Source organism: Eleginops maclovinus, chromosome 15 (genome assembly GCF_036324505.1).
Source record: "Eleginops maclovinus isolate JMC-PN-2008 ecotype Puerto Natales chromosome 15, JC_Emac_rtc_rv5, whole genome shotgun sequence".
NCBI classification, from domain to species: domain Eukaryota; kingdom Metazoa; phylum Chordata; class Actinopteri; order Perciformes; family Eleginopidae; genus Eleginops; species Eleginops maclovinus.
The window spans coordinates 19,145,483-19,163,517 of NC_086363.1; the positions used below are offsets into that span (position 1 = coordinate 19,145,483).

Genomic DNA, 18,035 nt, shown 5'->3' on the forward strand with positions numbered 1-18,035 from the left:
CCAACCGTTGTTCACGATATCCTCATTTGGACTTGTCCATCCGATGACGTTGACCAATCAAAACAAAGTTGGTGATTTTAAACTATTGACGGTTTTCTTTTGAAACTGAGGGAGGCACTCATGTTTTAGTCCGCCCGTGTCCGTTTTTCGGCATCTTTAGGTGTCTATTGACATTTATGAGAGATGTATTAGTTTCTCTGCTAATTTAAGGTTGGATAGGTGAAAAATGGCAGAAGAGTCGGCTGTCAAAGTATGTGTTCGGGTCCGTCCGCTTATTGAAAGGTAAGTAAGTTAGCAACATTTTAAAAAACCGTTTTGGACTTAGTAATAGGTTATGTAGCGTTAATGCTAATGCGCGCTAATGCTACTGTTTGAGTTTTTCCTTTTCTAAATATGGACGTAAAATACGAGTTGTTTTTTTCCCAGTACATAAATATTACGTGCCTTAACGTATTTACATTATTGTATTACTGAATTCAACCAAGTTAAGCCATTGATGTGGAGCCAAATGTTAACTTTAGACTTTTTAGTTTTACTATCAATCAATCTATCTAGCTATCATTTTCCCCCCAAAAGGATCTTAATAAAAACTGACCTATGTTTCACAATACATTTAAGAATCACGACCCTGTTCCGTGTTGATATTAGAGTTAGACTTTTCATGGCATGGTATTGTTGTTGTAAGGAGTGTTATACTTCTCTTCTAAACATTACAATTTGGCTAAGCTGAGCTTTGAAAGTACTATTTCAGCCACAATTTCTTTCCCACTAAATGTGTGAAATGACAATGTTAAAGAACAAGCCTGTTAATGTTTCCACACCTGTCTCGATTGTGTATCATTGTTACAGGGAAAGCAGTGCAGGATCGGAGAATGCAGACCCGGTCCAGTATTTTTGGAAAGCTGATGCGAAATCAATTTATCAGATCGATGATGGGAATCCCAGTAAAACCTTTAGTTTTGGTAAGTTTTGCAGCATGTACAGGATTGAGAAATGTGTTTTAATAGATTTTGTGGCTCCTTTGAGATATTTTGCATAGAATTGAACAACAATAACAACTACTACTGTACATTAACATTCCTTCTCTGTTCAAAGATCGAGTGTTTACTGCAGAAGAAACGACCAGTCAGCTGTACCAAGCCATTGCTAAGCCTCTTGTTGTTTCCTCTGTCCAGGGATACAATGGTATGTTTTTGAAGCTGAATACTGAGAGACCTGTGACACTGTTTTTTAAAAGTTTTTTTGGTCTATACATCTTTTCTCTGTTTGATCCACAGGTACCATATTTGCTTATGGACAGACTGCTTCTGGAAAGACTTTTACTATGATGGGGAGTGACCGTTTTCCTGGAGTTATACCACAGGCTGTGGAGGATGTCTTCCAAACCATTAAAAGTGTAAGACTTGTATTGCATATTTAAAAGAAAATCTATTTTTTTCAGAAAGCAATTAAACAAATTCTCTTTTGTCCAAAAGTGTCCAAAGAAGGAGTTCCTTCTTCGGGTTTCCTACATGGAAATCTACAACGAGACTGTGAGTGATCTGCTCGTTGATAGCTGGAAGAGAAAACCTCTGGAAGTCCGAGAGACAATAAATGTAAGTGGGCTATTTAGAAGTTTGCATATGACATTTTTATCAAAGGTTTCTGACACATTTTAATACTAAATTAAGCCTTGTAACTTCGGCAGAAAAGTTTGTCAACAAAAAAGGAGGCCATGTTCCTGTGTTTCAGACCCAAAGCCGTTCTTGTAACATTATATGACTCTGTGTGCTAATTGACTGCGGGTATTTCCTGGCTGCAGTTTTTCACCTAAAGTAAAAAAAAAATGTTAGCTGCAATTGTTTGTTTCAGCTTAACACCTTATTTTTGTGAAGCACAAACAATGTGTGATTTTTGTGAGCATATGCGCTAACCAAAGTTCTGGGCGAACAGAACCTCTGATCCGATTAACTTCAGATGCGGTACAACTACACTCCCTCGGGTCCTCAGAAACACACGGACCTCCATCATTATACTATAATGATACTTCAAAGTCTAGGAGCGCTGAAGGCATGGACATCATTGTCTTTCTCTTTAAATGATCATTGTGAGTGTGTCTTCAAAAACTTGCAGAAAAACATCTATGTAGCGGACCTGACTGAGGAACTGGTCACATCTCCCGCACAAGCCCTGTCCTGGATTCGGAAAGGAGAAAGTAAGATCTGAGATGACTGGACATGAGACAGCTCTCTTCAGGGATCTGTATTGTGTTTAATAACCATGTGTTTTCTCCCTCTGCAGAGAACCGTCACTATGGAAAGACAAAAATGAATGAGAGGAGCAGTCGATCACACACCATCTTCCGAATGGTGAGTAACGCCACAACATTAGTTACATGTCGATTTCTGGGGGACTCTGGATTTTTCATGATATATTTCTTCTTAGATCCTGGAAAGCAGAGAAAGGAGTGACCCAGCATCTGGTGAAAATGCTGATGGAGCCATTATTGTGTCTCATTTGGTAAGAAAGCTTTTTTTTTTTTTTTAATGTATGGAAAAGTTTTGTTTTGCTCTGTTAATTTACTGTCTTCCTCATTGTCTGTTTATTATTATTAGTTAAATAGCCATTTTGCTTCATCTTCTAGAATTTAGTCGATCTAGCTGGATCTGAGAGAGCAAGTCAAACAGGAGCTGAAGGTAAGGTGGAGTTAATCCATAAATCATTTTAGGTTACTAAAGCCTTAAATGCAAACTAGGTCTGATAATAATCATACTTACACTGTAGTGTGTGATCAATAAATCTAAAATAAAACATCTCTTTTGATATTTTAGGCACACGCTTCAAAGAAGGTTGCAATATCAACCGCAGCCTGTTCACACTCGGCCAAGTGATCAAGAAGCTGACTGATGAAGGCCAGAAGTGAGTTAACATGATTACATTACATAACTGATCATTTCTGGTTCACCTGTTTATATATCCAATTCAATAACTGTCTGTGTTGCTATCGCTAATATCAGAATATCCTCAGAGCTGTTTGATTAAAGTAGGCTAACATTTTGTTCATATGTTTATTTGCGAACTGCCTGGAAGTGGAGAAGGAACTACTTTTTGAAAGACAAATTAATCATTTGAATGCTTAAACATATTCAATTATTAACGGGAAAACTCAATGAATGCATTTTGTTTTAGAAAGGTTTCTCTTTCATAGCAGGCGGGAGAACCTCTTCCATCCTGCACTAGCATCATCTATTATTCTAACCATGGTGCCTGCAAAAATAGAGTTTCCACACTGGATCACTCTTTAACCAACAAATATATCTAGATATATAATCTATCTTTTGTTAAACGGTGCTCAAGTGTGTAAAAGGGTGCAAAATAACCAGTTAAAATGCAGCATTTAAATACATTTGGGTAGGCCTCACTCTGTATTAACCTCTATTGAACTTCTCATATAACTTTTTTTTTTAAAGTGAGGTTAGGGTATTAACTCCATTTGTAACAGTTTTTTTACGACACAATAAGAATGATTTATGGTTGCAGCTTGTAATCTTCGAAGTTGGCCCTTTCTCACGGCTCAACAAAGATATGGTGCACGCCAGTTGACATTTGTCCACTCTTGTAATAGTCTATTAATGATTTTAGGAAAATCTTACTCATTATGCCTTCATTAATATCTTCTTTATTGAGTTCCCATTGATGGAACTAGTCTTCCATTTTGATTTGAAATTGCTCCACACCTGGATGAGATCAGACATACAATATTTATAACTCCACCAGAGGTTCCCTATTTGGAGTTAAACGATTCCTGTTTACATAAAATAAGACATTGAAAAAAAACATAGTTTTAAAAATGTTCATAAAGGACTTTCATTCTCTCACTTCAGGGGCTTCACAAACTACAGGGACAGTAAGCTAACCCGAATCCTGCAGAACTCCTTGGGCGGAAATGCTAAAACAGTCATCATCTGCACCATCACTCCAGTCACTCTGGATGAGACCCTCAGCACTTTGCAGGTTGGTGAAAAATGCGGTTTTCTGTCCTGTACATCTGAGCTTCTACCTGGATATTATTCACATGTTATATTGAAATACTTTATGGTATTGTACATTTCAATCAAAGTTTATTTATATAGCCAAATATTATGAAGTGAGGTGGGAAAATATAAGTTTTTCATTTAGTTGCATAATAATTGTGCACACTAATAGTTGCCCAATAATTGTGCACACTAATAGTTGCCCAATAATTGTGCACACATGCCTTACTAAATATTCCGATTTGAGGTTAATATACAATTTGGATTGACCAAGAGCGCTGTAGTTGTTTATCCTCAAAAATACAACTAGCCTAATAATTGTGAACACATCATATAATTGAGTAACATTTGCATAATATTGAACATTTACAAAGTGATTCCTAATAATATTAGGAAGCATAAATAATGTGAACAAAATAGGTCCAAGCACTGAGCCCTGTGGCACTCCATGGCTGACTTCAGTTTGCATCGATGATTCATCGTTTACACATACAAACTGAGACTGTTCAGATGGATAGGACCTGAGACCTCACATGATGTTTCACGGAATGTTTCTTTGTGTTAGTTTGCCAGCACTGCAAAGAAAATGAAGAACGACCCTCATGTGACTGAGGTGTCCGATGAAGGTGCCCTGCTCAAAAGGTATCGCAATGAAATTGAAGACCTGAAGCGTCGACTTAACGAGGCAAGTATCATCATTCCTTCTTTTCTTAAGTCTTGTTTTATTTTTGATGTGCCTATCACAACAATTCTCATTTTAAATGCTTTCTATTCCTCCCCATGGGTGATCTTTCTACAGGTGTCCTCAGTCACACAGACCACAGCCAAGGAGAAGAATTCACTCTCCCAGATGCTCCAAGAGAAGGATCAGCTGCAGAGAGAACAAGAGGACCGGATCAGAAACCTGACCACACTGCTCGTCACCAGCTCAAACCTGGTTCCTGCACGAAAGGTAAATATGAATTAAATTAACCCTGTTTTCAGAGGAGACCTTTTTTCTTCTACAGCATTTTAGTCCTTACTCTCATCCTGCTTTTTAAGATTCCAAAGCGCAGAGAAACTTGGGGAGGGAAGATGCACGGACATGCCCGTCGGTCTAAATGTTACGGAGGTTTGTCTGACCACAGCTTTGCAGATTCTTTCACTGGGAAAAGAAAAGCAGACCGCTCCTGTCTGAGTGAGCTGGGGGAAGGTAAGAAAAAGCAGATCAAATGAAAAAGTAAATACACTCTGCAAATCATAGTTCACCGACAATTCCAATGATTATTCATGATTTAAAATGAATTCCAATGACCTATTCCTTGTGATAAAAATTGTAATCATTAAACACATAACAAGAAACTGGCTAAAAGATAATAACATAATTAACTAACTTAAATAATTAAGAATAAGAAACCAGATGCATGTCTTTGAAGAAACATGGGAAAAATGGGTTAGTAGAACACTAATGAAGATTTAAGGTATTAATATTGTATCCATTCTTTTATTTGTATTATTATTATTACTATTATTTCATCTAGGATTTGTCAACTGTTATTCAATAAAATAATATAAAAAATGATTTCCAATTATCGGTTTCATACATTCATGGTATGTTTCAACAGATGATAAGGACTTTCTCTGGGAGATTCCAGATGAGCCTTCAGATGAAATGGACATGAGTAATGCTTTTGTGGGTGTCCGAAGCTTTGGAGACAGGTGAATGTCTTAAAGCTACTAATGCTTATATAACTTTTCATTTGATAGACAGCAAATTGAACTAGTCTTATCATCCAGGACAGCGTAAAATGTGACGACTTCATCATGAGTTGGAGCCTCCTCTTGTTTTCTTCTATGTTCATTTTCAGGTTTATATTTTAATATTTTGTTTCTATACGAGAACAAGTTTCTGAAGGGAACTATATATGTGCACAAAAACTTATATAACACACTACAGAAAACATATTTTATTATATTTGCTCAACATTTATCATGACAGTAGTGCATAAAAAATAATCTGCCACTTCCTACCACATTTTCAACCCTTTTTCTGATCAGTCAAACTACACAGCTGAACTGTTTATCTGTTGAATTGCACATTTTTATTTTTGTCAATCCGATGGGCGGGACTTGGTTTTCAAATGTAGTTGAACACATTTTTTCATCTGTATGTCATACCTTTTTTTATTTTTCAGCCCCAAAGACTTTGTGTCTCCAAACCATATGCACGAGCTTTCAGGGAGAGTCTCCAACTTGGAGCTGCAGCTGGATGTGGAGGCCCAGCAGAAACAAGATGCCCTCGACAAAATACAAACAATACAACAGAGGGCGGAGGAGCTGGAGCTGAAGCTGCAGGTGGAGGCCGAGCAAAAACAGGAGGCGATTGATAAAACACAGTCAACAGAACAGAGGGTACAAGAGCTGGAGCTGGAGCTGCAGATGGAGGCTGAACAGAAACTAAAGGCCCTGGAGCAGGTGAAGATTTTGGGCGTCAGATTGGCAGACATTGGGAGTCAGAATGAAGACCAGACCAACACTCAGGTATGTTTCGATATACCTCCTCTCTTGCCTAGCAGAGAAATTCTCGATTACCCATGAGAGTAGCAACTTGGCTAGCCATCCTACTCTCATGGCCTGGTTGTTTTTAACTCGATGATCTTCCATTTTCCTTTTTTACCACATAGTAAAAAACAACATGTTACACAGCCCCGGAAAAAATTAAGGGACCACTTCAGCATTATCATTTTCTCTTGTTTTATTATTTATAGGTATGTCTGAGTTAAATTATTTAGATTTTCTTTGTATTCTATAAACTACTGATTTTTCTCTGTGTTGGAATTCAACAGACACTGGAATCACTGCCATACATGTAGAGATTTAGCTATTTGGTTGGGCGTATTTGGAGGTTGTTTAAATAGTCTATCAACCACTGCCATTTCTTATAGAAACAGTCTACTGAGCTCCTAAGAGTACATTTTATCTTCCTAAGTTTGAGAAAGAACACCAGGTCTTTGAGTCAAACAGAGGACGATTGGGGGCTAATGGGAGTTTTTGGCTGCTTTTTTAAAACTAATCTTCTTACCTTGTTTTCAGATGAAAAAAGACTTTGCCGAGACGATCCATCTGTGTGAAACCCTGTCTACAGAGAAGGTGAGGCTTGTTCCTTCGCTGCAACTATAACTCATCCTACAGCTGATTTTGCATCTGAAATCTGAAAGACTTCTGTATTTATGATTATAATGTTAAGTATTTATGTATGTTATACAGATTGTGGAGAAACTCCTCAGGATATCAGATTATTTCATTCCTGAGCAGGCTGAACGAAGGACTATTTCACGCTGTCTCAAAAATCGAATTCAATTCATTTAACTAGTGCCTTCGATTTTCATATTCTCTTTGCAGCTATCCCTGTTTTCAATATTTATTTGGTTCTATTTTAAACTGCAAAATGTCATTTTACAAGAGTACAATGACATAAAGATCATCTGATTACTCTTTTTAAGAGCCAAACAAACCATTTTGTATATTCATGTTGCACAAAGCACAGCGAAAAATGTTTGATGACCTTTCCCCACAGATTATTTGTTAAGCATGCTACGAGCAATTAAAAACAAAGAACATTAGGGCAATGCTTACTGCTGCTTTAATGTATTAAATTGTGTGCTTACAGGACATGGTGCTTGCTGAACGGGACTATCTGAAGCAGGAGCTGGGGAAATTCCTTGAGCAGATCGAAATTCTGGAGAAGGAGAAAGCAGCTCTCTCTCAGGAGCTGGAGGAGAGGAGAGAGGTGGACGAGTTCAAGGCTCTAGAGGAGGAGTTCAGGAAAGAGCACGAGGTAACTCGTTTGATTCCATTCAGACCCCTTATGCTGCTTGGACTGTAGATTCTGGTGTTGGGCTTTCATTTACCCTCTGTTCTTTATTTGTTTGATCTAACAGAGTGAGTTGCAAAGTGACATTGCCAACTTGAAGAAGACTGTTGAAGCCTCTGAGCTTCAGTGTCTGGATCTGCAGGTAAGACAAAATGCTGTCAAATATATGATGTGTATTCTTCATATAATCATTGCAAGCCACACCTTGTTGAAGCAATTTTGTTAAATATTCTTTTTGCTTTTGTTTTTGCAAGAACAAACTACAAACTCTGACTGGTGATCTGAGGAAGAAAACTGAATTTGCAGAGGAACTTCAGAGTATGGTATGTGTTGTCACGTTTGTACATCTCAAAGTTACAACATCTAGCTTCTCTTTTGACAAACTGTTACATGTATCTAGTTAGCTGATTGACCTCAGGCAGGTTATGTGTGGTTATAAACAACAAGCATGAATGATTAATGCCAGGGAAACTTAAATGAGATTTCTGCACAATGGTATTTCCGAGCTTTAAATGCATTTACAAAAACATTTGTACACTAGTCTGATTGGATTTCTTCGCCTAAATACTACATTTTTCTATTTGCATGGCGATTCAGTAATCATTCAGAATAAGATCAAGGCCTTGGAAGGAAATAGACATATGTCATTGAATGTGTGCAGTGTGTGTGCACGTGTAGTTTCACACACCACGTGCTCCAGACAGTGTGACGGTAATAAACCTTGAACTGTGTCATTAGCTGTGCTTCCTAAATAGTGATAGGAAAATACGCCAAATATTTGTTCCCACAAGTGTGTATTTGGCTGAAAAATAAGTTTAGACTGCTTAAAATCTGAGATGTTTGCATGTGACATTTGGAGCTGGCTGATTGTGTGATGCTTCCTGCTTGCAGAGCGGTAAGGACCTGGTGCAGGAGGTGGAAAAGCTGCGGCGCTCTCTGGATGACGCTGAGGGGCTCAGCAGGGATACAAAGAAGGAGTGGGCTGTCCTGCGCAGTGAACACATGGCTGTGGAGGAGATGAATGTAAGTGGGAAAATGCTTTACATACATTAAAAAGGTGTTACTTTGTCATACAGAAAAAGAGAAAGCGTGCCCCGTGATTTTTCAAAACTTGGTTCTTTTGATGAGGGGTCCTGTGTTACAGGGAGTGAATAGAAACTGTGTAGTGGAATCATTCTTTAGTTTGTTTATTGATCAGTGATAACTGGAGGAAAAGAGTACCAAGAACATTAAAGGACGCTGAATGCCCTTACCAAAACCATCATCCCTGAAGGGGTGCTGCAACCTTACTGTTCAAATGTAAATGAGGTTGAAGTGTGTTAATACTTTTACGCCAATTTTATTTTAACAATAATATTATTTTATCTTTTTATTATATAATAATGTTCAATTGTTGTTAATTTTCAGAGTTTTAAGTCCAACACTCCAGCCCCCAAAGAGCAGAACGACCTTCAGGAGGTCGTCCTCCTGCAAGCTTCCTCACTTTCAGTCAATAAATTAAAAACATAAATTGCCAAAATTATAATTTTGATAAAAGAAGGGATATCTTGCATTAAAATTCAAATAGGAAAAAAAATGTATCCAACCATATTTTTGTAAAGAATAGATGGGAAAGAAATGTCAATTGCTATCTTTTCGATCAATTTTCAGTTATTGGTGTCATTTGGTCAAAGGTCACTTGCATGCCTTTTTTTATTTTTCTTTGATGTCTTGATCTCCAGGGGGTTCTGAGTGCCAACCATGAAAAGATGGAAGCTGAGGTGAGAAGCCTGCGCTACGAACTGGAGACGCAGAAGACGCGCTTCAGAAAGATGCAGAGCGATCTCCAAAAAGAGCTGAATGTGGCGTTCGACGAGAACACAAAGCTCACCACACTGCTGGATGGAAAAGTACCACAAAGTAGGTTTAAAGTCAGGCTCTTATGAGAGTACACATTCAACCTGTAAAATCAGATGAGAGTTGAAAGATGTTCTCTGTTCCAGACCTGATCGACAACATGGAGCTGGAGAGACGAGTGGCCCAGCTGAGCAGAGAGCTGACCGTGTCTCAGGAAGCAGAGGGAGTGCTCAAAGCTCAGCTGGAGGAGCTGGCCTCTTTCCAGACTCTTCCAGAGAAGGTGGACCATCTGATGAAGCAGGTGAGTCCTCTATTCATCCTCTAGGGACAGTAGGAAATTATTTTCCCTAGACTTCTCCTTTCAGAGTAAGTCATTACTAAATCCAATAATAATCCAATGGAGAGGCAAATACTTAATATAATTCATTATTTTATATATATTTTGATATGTATGTTTATATATCTTATAGTTACGACTGGCCCTTTGTAGGCAACCATATTGCTAATGTGCCCGCGATTAAACTTTAGTTCGACGCCTCTGTCTTAGACCTGGCCAAGTGCATCTGAGACATTCTTCCTTTAATTAATTGCAGTATTAACACGGACTACTACTTGTTCCTTTAGAGGCGATGGTGGGGCGATGTAGCACCAGTCTGAGGGCAGACTAGAGTACAGCTACAGTAACTGGCTTATTCATAATAGTTTGGTTCAGTGTGGACACATTTTTTGTACGCCGACCCCAAAGTCCACATCTCAAGGGCTCCCTCGACTAAAAGCGATGAGATTTTGAAATATTTCTGATTTTATGTTCTAATAAAAACTTGAACATTTCTAGAGAGAGAAAACTCTGACTGTCTGAAAAGGTCAAGATTGTTTTTTGGATTGGGGATCTTGGGGATCTGCAAATGTGCTTCCATTTCACAATCCCACCAGCCCATTGCAACTGAGTTTCTTTTCCTTTTGAAACCTCTAGCAGTCTGAACTGTCTGAAGAGCTGCAGAGCGTGCAATCTGAAAAAGAGGCTCTCCTGTCCGAGCAGAGTGCTGCTGCTCGGAGCTCTGCAGAGGAGCTAGAGAAGCTGCTGTCTGCAGTCACATCTCTCACTGCAGAGAGAGACCAGCTCCAGAGAGACCTCCAGGAGAATGTGGACATGGTGAGGGACTGCATTTCTGTTTAATTGTAGTCTGCGAGCTCATAGAGTCCTATTACGGGGCACTGGAGATGTTGTTTAAAATATTCTTTGTGCCAATTTGTTCACATCTTTCAGCTTAGCTTCCATTTTGCCTGCCTTTTTGAATTCACAGCCCTTGCTCTAAGTCACTTCTCCTCCAGCTTTTGTTTCCTGGCTATAACATTTTCCCTTTAGCTTCATTGTTGTTTGTTCATTAACAATATTGTCCCTTATTTATAGGCTGCCGAGACACAAATTCTTCTCCAGTCTATTCAAGAGGAGATGCAGCAGCAGAGGACTCAACATTCAGATCTGGTGAAACTCTCCGAGCAGAAGGAGTCTGATTTAGGGGAACAAGTGAGTGACGTGTTTGTGCTGCAGTCTTTTCAAAGCAGTCCTTCTTTGTAAAAGTTCTGACTGTCAGTTTGAAATCTTCCCAACAGATGCTGAGTCTGTCACAGGAGCTTGAGAGCGTGCAAGCTGAGAAAGAGGCTCTCCTGTCCGAGCAGAATGCTGCTGCTCAGAGCTCTGCAGAGGAGCTGGAGAAGCTGCTGTCTGCAGTCACATCTCTCACTGAAGAGAGAGACCAGCTCCTGAGAGACCTCCAGGAGAATGTAGACATGGTGAGTTACCACGTGACTCAGGGATGCATACAGAAAAATATACAAAGGGCTGGGCCACTCACGAGAGTTGAGGTATATTGCCTCAAATAGTAGGTTATAGATTAGATTAGTTATTAGTTATTAGATTAGTTTTTTTTCGGTGTAGCCCAAAATAAAAACTGATTTTTTTCCCCCAACAGATGATTGAGAACCAGGAGGAGCTGAGGACAGCCCTGGAGAAGATCCGCCAACAAAAGGAGCGGATCAAACAGCTGCAGGCTGCAGAGACATCCCGAAAGGAAGCTCCTCCCAACCAGCCGAGTGCACAGACTCAGGAGTTGCAGACACTCGTAAGACTTCCTTAATGCTTCTGGAAAACTCTATGACAACTTGTAGGATACTCTTACAACACCCCTGTGCTGACTTCAGCTTTAAAGTATTCATTGTCAAATCTAAGCAAACTTTTACTGATACCAACATTTTAACTATATGTTCCTGAAGCAAGTTCGGGCTAGCTGCCTTGCGTGCTCATTTCAGTAGTTCATTGCTCACTCATTTTGAGTCACTTTGTTCAGAATAGATCTTCACCCGAACACTCGCGTTGGTAATGTCTTTCAGATGATGGAGAACCAGGAGAAGGTGAGAGTTCTCCAAGAGGAGATCAGCTCGCTGAAGAGTCAAGAGGCAGAGAGCAGAGCGGGTGATGGGAGTGATGCAGAGATCTCCCTCCAGCTGCAGGAGCTCCACAATCAGGCAGGACTACACTCTTCTGAATCAATCCACTGAATTTAGACACTTGTTTAAGAAAGGGATAATGTGCAGTGAGGCGGTCGTTATTGGAAAAAGAACACCCACCTGCTTCACGTAGGGCTCCATGCCAGAGCCATTACTGTGTTCCTGTTAGTGTTTACTGTCTGTCTTCTGTGGATTTCTCTGACTTTGAAACTCTTTCCTTCCCCGCCTTGATCCTCCTTAGCAATGGTGATGTTATGCTTAGGAGCGGTGTGTTATCGAGTATTAATAACCTCTATAATATCCAAATTGACCAATCAGAATCGAGTATTCAACTAATCCGTGAAATAATGACTGATAACCATCTGAACTGAATGATGATTTTCTTTGTATTCACATCACTGTTTATTTGAAATTACAATCAGAACTATATTTTAACTTAACAGATTCAGAGACTGTCTGAGGAGCTTGAGAGCATGCGAGCAGAGAGAGACGCTCTGCTGTCTGAGAGGACCCCCGACACTCAGGAAGAGATGGAGAAGCTGCAGTGCAGAGTGACGTCTCTCAGTGAGGAGAGAGAGCAGCTGCAGGAGATCCTGGAGGGACTGAGGCAGGAGAAGCAGCAGCTCAGAGCACAGCTGGAGGAACGGATGGAGATGGTTAGTTAAAATTGTATTTTTTTATGACTGATTATTTCATATCTTTTGTGAAAAAGAAACTAAAGTTGTATTTTCTACAGGTTGCCCAAGCCCAAAGTGAGTTTATACAGCCAGAAATACTGACCTCTGAACTGCATGATGAGGAAGTGATCAACCTTCAGCAAGAGGTAACAGAATAATGATGAGACTGCTGATTTTTTTATTGCCAATAAATCCCATCAAGAAACCCAAGCCAACATTAAATGCATCCTAACAAGTTAATGTTCCCAAGAAGTTCAAAGTTGTGAGAAACTTTTTTTTCAATAGGAAGAACAGCTTTTATTAAGCGCCATTTGTATCTTTAAAATCTATTTCTATATTGAAATACTGAATGTGTGAGTATTACTCCTCAGATAAAGCAACTGCAGGATACTCTGCAGACTGTCAATGAGCAGAAGAGCCAGCTGGAAGTTGACCTGCAGCGTAATATGGAAAAGGTGAGGGGGGGTTCTGTGTCTAACACTTTGTGGAGTGTTTGTTCACATATTTTTATTTCTCTCTTCTACTGAGGAATGAGAAATATTTTATTTGTATTGTTTCCCCTGTTTTTAGGCTACAGAGACTGAGAGCCTTCTACATTCACTACAACAACAAGTTGAAGAGCACCATCAGAGAAACACTGACCTGGTAACACTAAGCCAAGAGCAGCAGGCTCAGCTACAACAACACGTTGGTTGCTTGCAACATTTTTCACTGAAGCTACAGCTCGGAAAAAATGAAGAGACCACTCCAAATGTTTCCTAAATCTTTATCTCTACATGTATGGGAGCCATTCTAGTGTCTGTTGAATTCCAACACTGAGAAATGTGGTCGGTAGTTTATAGAATACAATAAAAAAAAGAAAACATAACTCACTGAACTCAAAGACATACCTATAAATAGTAAAACTTTAGACTGATATTGCTGCAGTGGTCTCTTCACTTCTTCCAGAGCTGTATATGTTTCCCTTCTCAGACGTACGTGATCCCCTGTTATTTTGTTTTAAATATAAAATGTTCTCCTATGTTCAGGTTGAAGAAACTCAGCGCAGTCTTCATTCTCTTCAAGAGGAGCTTCAACAGCAGAAGCAACATCACTCTGAGCACCTGCAACTCTGTGGGCAGAAGGAATGTGACTTGGAACAACAAGTGAGATGACAGTTTAATAAAGAAGATGCTTTTAAACTGATCCTTCATTGTCCATTTACTGATAAGTAGTTTGAAATCTCCCCATTTCCAAACAGATCAAAGGTCTGACGGAGCTGGTTGAGAGTGTCCGAGCAGAAAGAGATGCCCTGTTTGTGAAGGAGGCCAGCGGTCCGAGCTCCACAGAGGAGATGGAGAAGCTGCAGTGCAGAGTGACGTCTCTCAGTGAGGAGAGAGAGCAGCTGCAGGAGACCCTGGAGGGACTGAGGCAGGAGAAGCAGCAGCTCAGAGCACAGCTGGAGGAACGGATGGAGATGGTAAAAGCTCTTGCCGAGTACTGTAGTTTGAGATTCTTCTATTCACTGACCAGTCTCACTGAAGGCAGGTCCAGTTTCTTGGGGAAAATACTGTCTGGGACACAGGATTATCTTTTTAAACTCCAGAAGTAAAAGTTAACGTTAGGCTATAAACTGTAAGACCGTTGCATTACTTTACATCACCACTGCTAAGCTAAAGATGGCTGAAGTTTGGTGTGTGACGTTTAGTAGTCTCATTTACACGCTGCAGTATTCCTTTATTATTATTCCCACAGCAGGGGCTTTTATAGTGTTACAGCAAATTGGCATAGCATGCAATATTTATATATAACATTTTAAAAAGCACAAATTGGTAATAAAATAAAGACACATAAGTTCACAACCATGGCAGAAAAAAAGTGACATAAAAAGCATATTAAAGTATTGCAAGCTTTAAAAAAATGTAGGAACATTTATGAAAATCAACTGCATAGAAGCGTTGGACCTTCATTAGTGGAGTATTTACTGATGTGTTTTATGGCGTAGGGCTAATTGTGAAAATCTATTAAACTTATGGTAACCACAGACACGTTAGGAAAAACAAACTGGATGAGGGAACTAAAGTAATAAAATGCCCTCTCATGCAGCTAAGTACTAAAGTGAATGTTTTTTGTATTGTTTACAACAGCAATCCACAGTATGTCAACTTGAAGTTGTTTCATCCATTTTTCTTTTATCCCAATATCCAGTTTCCAGTGTGGCAAAATGTTTTAAGATGAAGATAACGGAATTGTTTGCAAAATCTTTAAACACAGTCTTGGGAAAAAAATTACGTTGAACAATTTGTTTGAATACATTTTCAGTTCCATCCTCACCTAATATCAAATGTTAAGTGGTGTTCATACGCAAGAGTGCTGAAGAGGACTTTAATGTCATTTCATCAATCATTCTTCTAAAACATGAAATATTAATTATGAACTGTTTTAAGTAAACATTTATCCACAGTTCTTTTTGAACCCAAGCTACATTTATGGGAGCAAATTCCATAATCCAGGCAAAATAATGATAAACAACCCAGAAAGTCCTAACCTCCTGTTTCCCCTGTTCCTCAGATGCAGTGTGACTTCCAGCAGCAGCTCAGCTCTGAGCCTCAGTCGCTGAAAGAAGAGCAGGAGGCTCAACAACTTCTGCAGGTTAGATTTAGTCACTCACTTATTGTCATCCTGACACACGCTCACAAAGACATTTAGTAAGTTCTCCTGCAATGTGCTTTAGATCCAACAGCTGGAGGAGTATCTGGAGAAAGCTAAGGAGGAAGGGAGCCAGTTGAAGTCTGACCTTCAAGAAAACGTAGAGCTGGTGAGTTTTTTTGTAATCTGAGAAGAAGAGCAATATACTGATTAGATACTTGAACATCTCACTCCAAAACCACAGGCTTCAGGTCAGGGCTCTGTGCAGCTCACTCAAGTTTCTCCACAATATCCACCTGACCAAACAGAAACAAAGTTGGAAGAACACTTCTGTTTAAGATAATAGCTGCCCTGGTCTAGGTCATGCACGTCTCTCATTACCGAGTAATTGAAGCAGGATCAGTAGTAAAATGAAAAATAAATCTAAGCAATTTATGATGATTTTTATTATCAGTCCGCAGATTATTTTCATTTTTTCTAGTAATTGTTTAAAAAAAGAAATGTGAAAATGGTATTCCCAAATTTGCAGAGCAAACTGTCAATTTTATTTTGAAATATAACTGAAAGGATCTTTCAGATATCAACCTGTCTGCTAAAGTTTTTTCTTCTGTTTGATTGATAAGACAGCTTAAAACTCCTTTGGCTGGCAAAGAAAGAATGTAGACCCTATTGTTTGCAGTGTTGGGCAAGATATATACTGAACATATTACTTATTACTGTCTTTTTAAAGTAATAAGTTACATTACATTATTACTGTCTCTGAACTGTAATGCGTTACACTACTTTTGAGTTACTTTGAGTTACTTTCACCAAAATAACCTCTAAAGTTTTACTTTAAATCCTAAAATGTAGTTTATTGCAGCTCATTAATTAAAGCTATCTATCTATCTGGCAGTACATGCTGAACATTAAACTCATGCTCCATTTAAGTGGGCTGGATAATGTGATACCGGTAACATGACGTCTCTGTGTGTTATTAATAACATGCTAGTGGAGCCTCTGCACGGCCCTGAGACCTGCTGTATATGAACGAGTCTCTATTCAACGTTAGCTCACCTTGTCATTGGTGTGTTAACGGGGATTTGGCTGACAAGCTTTCTAAAAGCCGGTGATTCCACAGAGGACAGAGGCTGCATATCTTCAACACTCTGTCACGAGTCTCTGAACTTCTCAGGGTTCAAGCAGCATAGCAGACCCAGAGACAGTTACCTTCTGTTGCTTGGGCCTGCACAAACGGTCTTTCTCTGTTCTTTTCTCCGAGCCTGCAGCTCTGCATTGTGAGCCTGCAGCTCTGCATTGTGAGCCTGCAGCTCTGCATTGTGAGCCTGCAACTCTGCATTGTGAATCTGTTTCTGCAGCCCTCTTAACCAATAGTAAACAGGCTCACTGAGTTACTATTCTACCTGCACAATTATTTCTCTGGTGTCAGAATGTCTCTCGATGTTTGTGAATTCTTAGAAACAAAACACCACATCATTTTGGGTTAAAATGTGTTGTATCTGCGTTACTGAGAATTGTAACGGGTATTATATTACCCACATTTCAGAAGTAATGCGTTATATTTCTGCGTTACTGCAAAAAGTAAAACATTACTGTAACTCCTTCTGTAACTAAACTCATGCTCCATTTAAGTGGGCTGGATAATGTGATACCGGTAACATGACGTCTCTGTGATAGTTAAGTGTGTTAGGTCTTTAACTTGAAGTAGGTGTTTTGCTCCGCGCACCGGTCCCGTCACAACGGGCGGAGCTGCAGCGGGGATCATGTAGAGCTGCGTGTTCTCCGTCAGCAGAGATGTAACCAAAATACTTCCAAACCTCGTTTCATGCGTCTTTTTTGTCACCAAGCCAGGCGCATTGGCAATAGCACTTGCACTTGCCGCCATGCTCTTGTTTTGTCACATGATATGACAGCTAGAGCGTGCATCAGAGAGGGGAGGCACAGCAGGCACGGCTGCAGGGAGTGGAAGCAGAGCGCTGAACACACACAGGAAATACGGCTCTTATTAAAACAATGTCATTCTTAAAGTACCAGTACTAATGAAATGGGGGAATCGTTGCGTTTTTAACGGCAGGGTATCGCGATACCTTTCTAGTACCGGTGCACCGTGCAACACTAATCAGGACTGAATGTGCCGGAAAGTAGAGGGGCTTACCTCCATTTAGATACCAGCATCGTTCGATGGTCCCTGGCTCAATACCCACTATTTCTGCTTTGTATTCATTTAGGAAGTCCCAGATATGTCCCACATGTCGCCATGTCTGGGTACTTATCAACACTCAAACGAATTATCTAGGTAGAATTAAAGCAACAACTAGTGTTGTATTATTCGAGACCGGTCTTGAGAGCACTTTTTGAAGGTCTTGGTCCTTATCTCTGTATTGACTGCATATGTACTCCGTCTTTTCTCGGTCTCAGACTTATAGGACTCGAGATTTTATGTCGAGACCGCGGCTGTGGCTGGGGATGTGATTGGATGAAAAACGTCCTGTTTCAAATGCAACGAATAACGTGACTTCA

At 39.7% G+C, this 18,035-nt stretch overlaps 1 protein-coding gene across 6 annotated transcripts in view; it reads left to right on the plus strand.

The window, feature by feature from the left end:
* Positions 1-121: 121 nt before the first annotated feature.
* Positions 122-18,035, plus strand: part of cenpe (centromere protein E) — a 33,775-nt gene continuing 15,861 nt past the window's right edge. For 4 of the 6 annotated variants that reach the window (XM_063902734.1, XM_063902735.1, XM_063902736.1 and 1 more), the window contains exons 1-36: positions 122-282; positions 850-962; positions 1,096-1,185; positions 1,278-1,396; positions 1,476-1,595; positions 2,113-2,194; positions 2,281-2,348; positions 2,425-2,499; positions 2,624-2,675; positions 2,811-2,898; positions 3,864-3,993; positions 4,579-4,698; positions 4,813-4,965; positions 5,055-5,205; positions 5,618-5,711; positions 6,188-6,533; positions 7,086-7,142; positions 7,663-7,830; positions 7,934-8,008; positions 8,121-8,189; positions 8,758-8,889; positions 9,588-9,765; positions 9,849-10,003; positions 10,676-10,855; positions 11,114-11,230; positions 11,317-11,496; positions 11,676-11,825; positions 12,094-12,228; positions 12,654-12,866; positions 12,947-13,033; positions 13,259-13,342; positions 13,458-13,574; positions 13,916-14,032; positions 14,128-14,346; positions 15,438-15,518; positions 15,601-15,684. In XM_063902734.1, coding sequence (XP_063758804.1) covers positions 227-282; positions 850-962; positions 1,096-1,185; positions 1,278-1,396; positions 1,476-1,595; positions 2,113-2,194; positions 2,281-2,348; positions 2,425-2,499; positions 2,624-2,675; positions 2,811-2,898; positions 3,864-3,993; positions 4,579-4,698; positions 4,813-4,965; positions 5,055-5,205; positions 5,618-5,711; positions 6,188-6,533; positions 7,086-7,142; positions 7,663-7,830; positions 7,934-8,008; positions 8,121-8,189; positions 8,758-8,889; positions 9,588-9,765; positions 9,849-10,003; positions 10,676-10,855; positions 11,114-11,230; positions 11,317-11,496; positions 11,676-11,825; positions 12,094-12,228; positions 12,654-12,866; positions 12,947-13,033; positions 13,259-13,342; positions 13,458-13,574; positions 13,916-14,032; positions 14,128-14,346; positions 15,438-15,518; positions 15,601-15,684 — 4,455 coding nt within the window. In that variant the 5' untranslated portion in view covers positions 122-226. The remainder of the gene's footprint in view (positions 283-849; positions 963-1,095; positions 1,186-1,277; positions 1,397-1,475; positions 1,596-2,112; positions 2,195-2,280; positions 2,349-2,424; positions 2,500-2,623; positions 2,676-2,810; positions 2,899-3,863; positions 3,994-4,578; positions 4,699-4,812; positions 4,966-5,054; positions 5,206-5,617; positions 5,712-6,187; positions 6,534-7,085; positions 7,143-7,662; positions 7,831-7,933; positions 8,009-8,120; positions 8,190-8,757; positions 8,890-9,587; positions 9,766-9,848; positions 10,004-10,675; positions 10,856-11,113; positions 11,231-11,316; positions 11,497-11,675; positions 11,826-12,093; positions 12,229-12,653; positions 12,867-12,946; positions 13,034-13,258; positions 13,343-13,457; positions 13,575-13,915; positions 14,033-14,127; positions 14,347-15,437; positions 15,519-15,600; positions 15,685-18,035) is intronic. The other 2 variants (XM_063902739.1, XM_063902740.1) reach the window with 2 other exon arrangements.